The sequence below is a fragment of the Sander vitreus genome, unplaced genomic scaffold, assembly GCF_031162955.1.
Source record: "Sander vitreus isolate 19-12246 unplaced genomic scaffold, sanVit1 R1_20, whole genome shotgun sequence".
NCBI lineage: Eukaryota > Metazoa > Chordata > Actinopteri > Perciformes > Percidae > Sander > Sander vitreus.
Window position 1 is genome coordinate 152,216 of NW_027595399.1, and position 10,285 is coordinate 162,500.

The 10,285-nt window shown below is 42.8% G+C and overlaps 1 protein-coding gene across 1 annotated transcript in view; it reads right to left on the minus strand.

The window, feature by feature from the left end:
• Nucleotides 1-780: 780 nt before the first annotated feature.
• LOC144513178 (suppressor of tumorigenicity 14 protein homolog) overlaps nt 781-10,285 on the minus strand; it is a 24,231-nt gene continuing 14,726 nt past the window's right edge. The window contains exons 9-19 of the mRNA XM_078244169.1: nt 7,702-7,799; nt 7,348-7,448; nt 6,878-7,008; nt 6,647-6,751; nt 6,146-6,253; nt 5,846-5,962; nt 5,546-5,671; nt 5,240-5,423; nt 4,799-5,070; nt 4,015-4,151; nt 781-3,544 (exon numbers count right to left, since the gene is read on the minus strand). Of these exons, the coding sequence (XP_078100295.1) occupies nt 3,383-3,544; nt 4,015-4,151; nt 4,799-5,070; nt 5,240-5,423; nt 5,546-5,671; nt 5,846-5,962; nt 6,146-6,253; nt 6,647-6,751; nt 6,878-7,008; nt 7,348-7,448; nt 7,702-7,799 (1,541 nt within the window). The 3' untranslated portion in view covers nt 781-3,382. The remainder of the gene's footprint in view (nt 3,545-4,014; nt 4,152-4,798; nt 5,071-5,239; nt 5,424-5,545; nt 5,672-5,845; nt 5,963-6,145; nt 6,254-6,646; nt 6,752-6,877; nt 7,009-7,347; nt 7,449-7,701; nt 7,800-10,285) is intronic.

Below are 10,285 nucleotides of genomic sequence, written 5' to 3' on the forward strand. Positions count from 1 at the left end.
AGATTTTATCTTAGTTATTTTATGCAACACATTTTAGTCTTGTCTTTTTTCGTCAACAATAACGCGCGTTAATTTAGTCTTAGCATTTTTGGACGTTGGTGCAGTCTCGTCATGGAAAAAAAGGTTGTTGACGAACATATTTAGTCTCGTCTCGTCTGACGAAATTCTCACTAATATTGAGGTATTGATGGTAAGGTGAGCAGTTATTGTGGAGCGTGAACTAATTACAGAAACAGACCTGTGCTCCTTTTCTTCTAGCTGGAGAAAGTTGTGCATCTCATTATTGTTCTGGTGGGTCTTGTTGTTGGGGGTCTTGTTATGGATCCTGTTGTTGTGGGTCCTGTTGTTGAGGAAGTCTGGGTTGAGTGTAGTTCTTTATCAGTTCCTCAGCAACATCAAAACATTGTGTCCATGTTTCCTGATCTTGTATTTCTACAGTCAATCTTTCCTGGGCTACATCTTTCTCCTCTCCCATAATCAGTTTGTCATACAGCACTCCTCTGTTACAACACCTGGGATGTTGTGTTTCACATTTCCTCCATTTAAAGAATGACATTAGGGCTGCCACAAAAATGATACAGAAGAGCAAAGGGAAGCCAATAATCTGAAAAAGGAGCATTAAATATGATTTTATTATCACAGTCTTTGCAGGCTAACTGAGCCTGTTGTTCAGAATGATCATTCTGACAGCAAACATACCAGTATGTATGAGCCGATGTAAGTTTTCTGGAGACTGGATCAGGTTATTTTAGTTATTCAGAGAAACATGAAAAGAGACACTTTGTTTGAATGTTGACATTTTGTTTATGAATGTTTTTTATTGCTCAAAGTTATCCCCAAAAAATAAACATTAAACATTAAATTCCATCAAAATAAGAACATTTCTATATTTGTCTTCTGTATGAGTGAGTCCAGAGCGATTATTTCATACTGCAACTATTATATTCCTGTATCTTTTTAAAGTTTATAATCCTGCAACCCAAACTAAATGTATAACAGACAGATGAATGAGGAAACATTGTACAAATACATACATTCAGCAGGAAAGAGTGCAAAATCAACAAAAACAAGAAATCTCACTAAATCAGCTGCTCTGAGGCCAAGACATTTTACAATCAGTGAAAAACTAAAGAAAGTCTCAAGTAGTCAAATACAAAACATTAAGGCATTCATGTTTGATTTCTAAAACTGATCCACATCACTAACTACTGAATATTGAACGAGTCCAATTCAATATTTATCTGATTTATTGAAAAATAGTTTAAAGTAAATTGGTTTCTGGGTAATATTTTGGTGAGGAGCCTGATTGGATCACACAGTAACATTGGAGGAGGGAAAGGAAACTACAGTGATCTGATGTTTGTCAGTTTAAAAGATAATTGATCAAGTGGAGAAAGTCTCAGTTTGTCGTAGCACCACGTAGTGTAGAGTGAAACCGCTCAGTGAACTACAACTCTCATCAGTGAACTACAACTCTCATCAGTGAACTACAACTCTCGTCTCGCACAATATACATCACCTCGCTCACTGGCTAGCTAGCTTAGCTCTGTTCCCCACCGTTATTTACCCTGATGTGTTTTAGTCACCCGGGAAGAGAAAGAATGTGTGACTAATGTCTCACTCACACACACACACAGACACACACACACACAGACACACACACCTCTCTGTAAACTAAATCCAGCTGATCAGGAATACCTGCGAGTGCTTAGCAGTTATCTGGATCGGGACCGAGATGTATCGAGGACCAAACGAGAAATGCAATATAATTAATATTCAGATAACATGCTACTCAGTGACTTTACAATATACAGTACAATATATTCTACTTCTATCAAACACAATAAAATATAAAATCAGATTAATAGCGAATCAGAAGACAGTTTGGGAAACTACGAGCAAAAGAAATACATTGGACTAAAAAACTAAAATGTATTCATTTCAATAATGCAATAAATGATCAATCAATTGCATTTATCAATAACTTTGTTACTTTGAGACAATTTCATGAATGGTTTCCAGTGTAAGATTTATAACTGAACTCTTGGAATGTGTCCTATAAATACATATACATGCATGTATATGTATATGTATGTGTACAGTAGTTTGGATTTAAGGGTGTAACGATATATCGATCTGGATCAATATATTGATTCAACTGACGATCCGATACCCTTGATTCAACGAGGAAATATCGATACATATGATGATCTTTAAGATGCGTTTTTACTTTGAAACGTCCACTTTATAATCGAATGGTTTGTTTTTGTCTGGAAGAGCTCGGTAATAATATCGTCCAAATCATATTTTAGTTTGTTTTTGTGACATGGCTCAGACTGTGACTTCTGTAAAGAGAACTACAGTTATGGGGAAAGTGTAGTTCTAAATATACATATTAGCTAAACCCCAAAACACAGACTGAATGTGTTGAACCCTCCGCTCTACTGAAGACTAACGAAGCAGAAGAGAAGATATATATATATCTATATATATATATATATATATATATATATATGTTTTCCTGTTCTCCCTGAGAATATTTTATATCATCATTATTTACACGACGGTGAAGCTCCAGGAGGAAACGTATAAAGTGTAATTCATATCAAGACATGTTCATGAGGATATGACATGATCACAACTAAGTTTTCTATGTATTTACTAATCCATACAAAAGGCTTTTTTCAGAAAAGTGTTTCTCTCGTTCTTTCAGAAGCAGAGAGCATTTTTAACAACAATCATATTATCTGGATGTAGTGCTCATGTTCTTCTTCTTATGTTAGCTCAACAATGTAATGCTCATAATATCAATAACCTTTGTAATTTCTATACTTCATTGTTTTGGAACCACTTTCTAATAAGTCAATCTTTAATAAATAACTTATTAATGCACGCTAAGTGGCTGCTAAGACTATACAAGTGCTTTATAAATGCCGTCCATTTGTTGCCATATTGTTGATAAGTTTTGTTTTTAAGTATTGTGTAGGTTTTTTTGCACATCATCTTTGTCTGTTTGCATAGCTGCTGTATTTTCAGAAACATCATCTTTTAGAAGCTCTGAGTGAAATTATTCCCTGAATATTACGATCATCATTATCGTATGAAAAGAAGGCGATCAAGTTGTGATCTCAGTTTCATTAACATAAAAAAGTAAAAAAATAAAGCAAGCAGCTTCTGCTTAGTTGATCCATAGAAAGCGTGTGTGTCTCTGTGTGTGTGTGTGCGTGTCTGTGTCTGTGCGCATGTGTGTGTGTGTGTGTGTGTGTGTGTGTGTGTGTCTCTCTCTGTCTCTGGGTACGTAATCTTTTTAAATGTAAAATGAGTCCACTCAGCTCCAGTTATTAATATCCATGAGAAATACCACTTTTCCGTTGCGTTGCTGCTACACTCCGCTGTTCTCCTTTATCCAGCTGCGGAACCGGGTGGTTCTGGCGTAGACGCCGGGTTTGTTCCTGCGAGCGCAGCCGTCGCCCCAGCTCACCACACCGGCCAGGAAGACCCGCCCACTGGGGGCAGCGACTGACAGCGGGCCGCCGGAGTCGCCCTGAGAGAGTCAGACAGAACACAGCAAGTCAATCAAGACTCTCCACACGAGTGTTTGGAAAACCGTCAACTCCGATCAGAAACCTGCGGCGAAGACTCCGGTTTTAAAGAGAAACTTAACACCCCGTTTGATCTCCAACACGTCCCAAAACACCACGCTGAAGTGTCTAACGGCTCAAATTAAAAGCAGCAACAAATGGTGAAAAATGTGGATCAGTGTTTACTAAAAGCCCAAGACGACGTCCTCTAATGTCTTGTTTAGTCCACAACTCAAAGATCTTCAGTTTCCTGTCCCACAGGAGAGAAGAAACTAGAACAATAGAACATTTAACAAGCTGACATCACACTAGTTTACCTGTTTTTACAGAAAAAATGACTCAAAACCGTTGGCGATTCATTTAATAGTTGACAACTACCGGAGCAGTCTTTGCAGCTGTGATGTTGTGCGTGTTGTTGTGTGCTTTGCGTTACCTGACAGGCGTCCACGCCTCCTTTAAGGACTCCGGCGCAGATCATCCGCTCGGTGATCTCGCCCTCCATCAGACTCTTACACACCGTGCTGTTGACGATCCGAACCTCGGCCTTCTGCAGGACGGTCGCAGAGACGCCTGAAACCCAGGAAGGTCACATCTTACTCGACGGGCTAGTGACTGAGGAAGGTTCCAGATGGATCCTAAACTAAGTCAATCACAATGAACAGCTTTAATGGAATCTGCTGCCACACAACTGGATTGGTTCAAGTTTAATTTCACAAAGACAAAAACATATGTATATAAGCATAACACACACACACACACACAGAGAGACACACACACACAGACAGACACACACACACACAGACAGACACACACACAGAGACACACCACACACAGAGAGACACACACACAGACAGACACACACACACACACACACCACACACAGAGAGACACACACACACACACACACAGACATACACACACAGACACACACACAAAGACACACACACAAAGACAGACAGACAGAGACATACACACAGACACACAGAGACAGCAGTCAGCTGGAAAAACTCAGACACAGAGAGAGGAGACGAGAGGACGGGGACATCCGTCTAGAAACCAATCAGTGACTGTCGGGAGATGCGTCTCACGTATGTGATGACAACTTTAGTGCGCTTGTAGAAGTGCAGCATGAAACCAAAGCATCCCGGATCAAATGCAAAAACATGACCCTTGGTTCGGACTTCCAGGTGTGAAAGCCCCCTGAGTTTGTAACTCACCCTCCTCTCTGATGGCGCCCCAGCCGGTGATCCACGCCTCTTGGCCTGCTGGGAAGTCGTAGGAGGCGGAGGGCAGACAGATGGGCCAGATGTACTGGTTGAGCGTGACGTCGGCGTCCAGCTCCATCAGAGCGACGTCGTTGTCGTAGGTGAAGGCGTTGTAGTCGGCGTGAGCGATGATGCGCTTCACGTTCCTCCGCACCGTCCACTCGTTGGTCTGACTCTGCACATGCAGTCCCAGCAAGGCCTGCCATTGGTCGGCCTGGGAGTACCTGCACCAATCGGAATCACAATCAGAATACTGTAGAGATCCCCTCAGGGAAAGGGTTTGCTTCCATGTGCTCAAAAGCAAGGTCAAATAAAAGGAGCGAGTCAATAAGTGTATGAAGTAAGAAAGCTGCAGTAAGAAATCAAAATGTTAAGTGGGTTTGGGGCTCCTACTCGTTTGTGCCTTTGTCCTGGACGCAGTGAGCGGCCGTCAGCAGCCAGCGGTTGCTGAGCACCGACGCTCCGCACACGTGGCCGGTTCCCCTGATGTGGAGGCTGACCTGCCAGGGCCACTCGCCCTCCCGGGACGCCGCGCCGCCCACGATACGAGAGCTGCGGTACGGCCGGATCCCGCACTCTGAAAACACACAGAGACATACTGACATCATGGGCAGGCAGGTGTGTGTGTGTGTGTGTGTGTGTGTGTCTGTGTGTGTGTGTGTGTGTGTGTGTGTGTCTCTGTGCGTGCGGTAAACGTACTGCAGTCTTCCTCATCCGATCCGTCCTCACAGTCCTGTTCTCCATCACACTCGGGGTTCAGTTTGCTGATGCAGTGTCCGCTCCGGCAGCGGAAGGTGAACTGTGAACAGCGCTGCAGCACCAGAGCTGAAACACACAACACACACACTCAGCATGTTTCAGTCTCGCAGTCTATAATGATCGGAGAAAAGTACTCAACTGGACTTTAAATAAGAGTGTCAGTGACATATAGAGAGATGACTCATTCTGGTTTTTAGGAATCTTTAAAGCATTTATTTGTTAAACAGAGTTGTTTCTTACATTTCTCACACGTAGACTCGTCCGATCCGTCCGAGCAGTCGTCTCTTCCGTTACACTTCATCTTCTCTGGGACACAGCGGTTGTTTCTGCAGGAAAACTCTCCCGGTTTGCATGCGCCTACAAAAAGAAAGAAAGAGAGAAAGGTCATCAACAGTGAGACACTCAGTTTCTAACATTCAGACCTTCTTACACCCTGAACGCAGTATAAAGAGACAACATTATCTCTGTGGCTGTGTGCACGGATGTCTTTGTGTCTGGAGGATTTTATGTGGTGTGCATGGAGAGTTCAGTCCATCTCACCACAGTTCTCCTCATCAGTGTTGTCTCCACAGTCGTCGGACCCGTCACACTCCCAGAACTTGGGCTTACAGCGGCCGTTTTTACACTTCGTCTGAGTCGCCTCGCACTCTGAACACAGACACAAAGAGAACAACTAGAGATGTAATGCTGCACGCTGAATGGCTTTCCAACCGCTTGACATAAGAAATGAATGTTGATGCAGTTTTTAAACGTCCTAGAGCAGAATCTACTTTAGGTTGACCTTGTTTGACTTCAGACGTCACTACGTCTTCTTAGTTGATTTATTTGAAGAGATTTGTTTCTATTAATTTAGTTATTTAGATGTGGGATTTGTTTTAAACATCTAACTTTGTTCTTTAAGATGAAATACAGTTTCAGCGTCACTTTTGATAAGAGGACACATCTGTTGTTTTGCACAGTTTATAGAAATAAAGAAAGTATTAACATTTGAGGAAAAATGTGGTTTAGTTTTGTGCGAGGACGGTCGGTGGTAGGACTCACTGCAGTTGTCCTCATCGCTGGCGTCTCCGCAGTCGTTCCAGCCGTCACACTGCAGCGTGGTGTTGATGCAGAGGTTGTTGGAGCACTTGAACCGCCCGGGACACGCTGACACAAGTCCACAAACAAAATGCAAAAGTCATTAAGGGAGGGGGGCGATCTAAAGACTGAAAACTGGTCTGAGAAAGCGGCGAGAATCTGGCGGTATCGGCTGTTTAAACACACGAGTCTTACGATTAGTGGGGACGAAGGCTTCGTACTCGGCGGTGAAGCCCTGGTCCACGTAGGACGAGTCGGAGACAAATGTGATGGTCATCATGTTGCTTTTGGTGACCACGGTGCTTCTTGGTTTAGTCCCGCATAGTCTAAGACACAGACACACACACAGACACAGAGACACAAACAAACATGTATCAATAACTGACCTCTGAGCAGACAGAGTAGAGAGCAGAAGCTGTTTATTAGAAGGTGAAGCCTTCATAGAGACGGAGCATACTGGGGATGCACCCAAATGATCATTCATGGCCATTGCATATTAAATAAAATTGTCAAAATGTGCTTTTTACTATGTGTCCTGCTTTTTTTTTGGGGGGGGAGAGACACAACAGGATGTCACACAGACAGGTTTCAGTTAGACCCCCCCCCCCCGGAGAATCAGCGGATCAGTGTTCTCAGGAGGAAGCTGAAGGAGAAACACGGCTGACCTTTGCCCGTTGACGTCGATGTAATCTCCGCTGCACTCGCTGCTGTACTTTCCCAAGACAAACTTGTTGAACTGAACCTTCACAAACTTGTCCTTTGGGGCCTGAGAAACAGACAGACACACGGAGATTAGAAAAGCACTGAATCACAAAAGATACGCATCATTACAGACGGCGTGGGGGGGGGCGCTGGAGAATCTGTTTTGGGATTTAAAACATGCACCATCTTTTCAAAAGTCAACGAGTAATCCTGTTAAATAATGCTGAGATTACAGACACAAGACACTAATCACAAGAGATAGCTTTGGTCTTTGGTTTGAAAACTGGAGAGAAAGCGTCCTCGTCTCATGAACGTACCTCGATGGTCCAGATGCACGTGGTTTTAGGAGGATAGTTGGACGGGAAGAAAGGTGAAGAGAAGAATCCTTTCTCTCCAGTTAGTTTACCTCCACACTCTGGACAACAGGGACAGGTAGAGACATTTAGGAGACACGGTAGAGACATTTAGGGGACACGTTAGAGACATTCAGGGGACACGTTAGAGACATTTAGTGGACACGGTAGAGACATTCAGGGGACACGGTAGAGACATTTAGGGGACACGGTAGAGACATTTAGGAGACACGATAGAAAGACATTTAGGGGACACGATAGAGAGACATTTAGGGGACACGGTAGAGACATTTAGGAGACACAGTAGAGACATTTAGGAGACACGATAGAGAGACATTTAGGGGACACGATAGAGAGACATTTAGGGGACACGGTAGAGACATTTAGGAGACACGATAGAGAGACATTTAGGGGACACGACAGAGAGACATTTAGGGGACACGATAGAGAGACATTTAGGGGACACGATAGAGAGACATTTAGGGGACACGATAGAGAGACATTTAGGGGACACGATTTAGAGACATTTAGGGGACATGATAGAGAGACATTTAGGAGACACGTTAGAGACATTTAGGGGACACGATAGAGAGACATTTGGGGACACGATAGAGAGACATTTAGGGGACACATAGAGACATTTAGGAGACATGATAGAGAGACATTTAGGAGACACGGTAGAGCCATTTAGGGGACATGATAGAGAGACATTTAGGGGACATGATAGAGAGACATTTAGGGGACATGATAGAGAGACATTTAGGGGACACGTTAGAGACATTTAGGGGACACGGTAGAGACATTTAGGGGACACGGTAGAGAGACATTTAGGGGACACGGTAGAGACATTTAGGGGACACGACAGAGAGACATTTAGGGGACATGACAGAGAGACATTTAGGGGACACGGTAGAGACATTTAGGGGACACGGTAGAGACATTTAGGGGACATGATAGAGAGACATTTAGGGGACACGGTAGAGAGACATTTAGGGGACACGGTAGAGAGACATTTAGGGGACACGGTAGAGAGACATTTAGGGGACACGTTAGAGAGACATTTAGGGGACATGATAGAGAGACATTTAGGGGACATGATAGAGAGACATTTAGGGGACACGTTAGAGACATTTAGGGGACACGGTAGAGACATTTAGGGGACACGGTAGAGAGACATTTAGGGGACATGATAGAGAGACATTTAGGGGACACGGTAGAGAGACATTTAGGGGACACGGTAGTAGAGACATTTAGGGGACACGGTAGAGAGACTAACAGAAGAAGATCAAACACTGAAACATCTGATCTGTTTCCTGGTGTAATCAGAGCATGTGAACCCACCCGTGTCTTTGGTGAGATTATTTCAATCATTTCCCAGAATACAAAAATACTGATTTCAAGAATCTGGAGTCAGGTGTGATTTGGTGATTATCGTGCAGTGAAACTGACAACTTTTTAAAGGTAACCTTTTGTATTTAAGCAGGAAGTCCCTTGAGAAAGGAATCTGTTTTGGGAGAGACAGTTACAGTTTCAGCAGGACAAGCTGACATTAAACACAGAGCAGAGACCCAACTAGGGCTGCTGAGATGAGGAGAATATGTGATAAGGTTGTTAAATATCGCGATAACGATATTTCTTGCGATAAATACACATATATTAAAGTGTACTCAGTTCTGCAGCTTTCAGTATTCTGCTAAAATACAACAAATTGCTTGTTGAATCATTTCCAACATTATTTTATTGAACAAAATGAACATTGAATTGAATATAAAAGGCTCCACTAAAAAAGAATTCTTTTTAAACTGAAATTGTCTGCGTCTATCGTGATATGTTGCAGCCTTTCGTGATGGATATAGCGCTAACGATAAAAAAACGATATATAGTGCAGCACTAGACCAAACCCAGCTCTATTCTTTGAACTATGACCATAACATAACTGAGGAAGGCTACAAGCATATTAGGGCTGTTGAAATGAGTTCTGCATCGCGATGTGGACCTGGGTGATCCTGCATCGCTGCAGGGACAGACCATAATCCATTACTGCCTACTGAGGTTACTGGTTGATTTTCCAGTCGTTGCTTTTTTGGATTTTTGACTTTTGCCTGTTGTGTTCAGACTCCGATACATTCAGAAAAGGGCTTTTTTAAGAGCAGATACAATAAAAAGGGGGAGCATATATATCTGACCAGCATGTGTAGCAAATTAGCAATAAATAATAATATTGAGGAGGTGACGCATCGTGATATGGGATGGAATCGTGAGACCAGTGAAGCTTCACGCCCCTAAAGCATATATAAACCTATTCAGCACTACGTTTAACTAACGCTCACTTCTTCACTTTATTGTCATACTTTACGGGATTTATCTTCCCGTCGTGTTTGATTTTTACATATTTTATTGTTCTCAGATATCTGCAGACTCTGGAACAGCTTCTTCCACAGAGCTGGGAACATATTACAGAAAGGCATAAAAAAATGGTTATTGTTTAGTTCCAGTTTCCGACCGACCCGGTCAAATTTATGTCATGAGCTTGGGGAAGAAATAATAC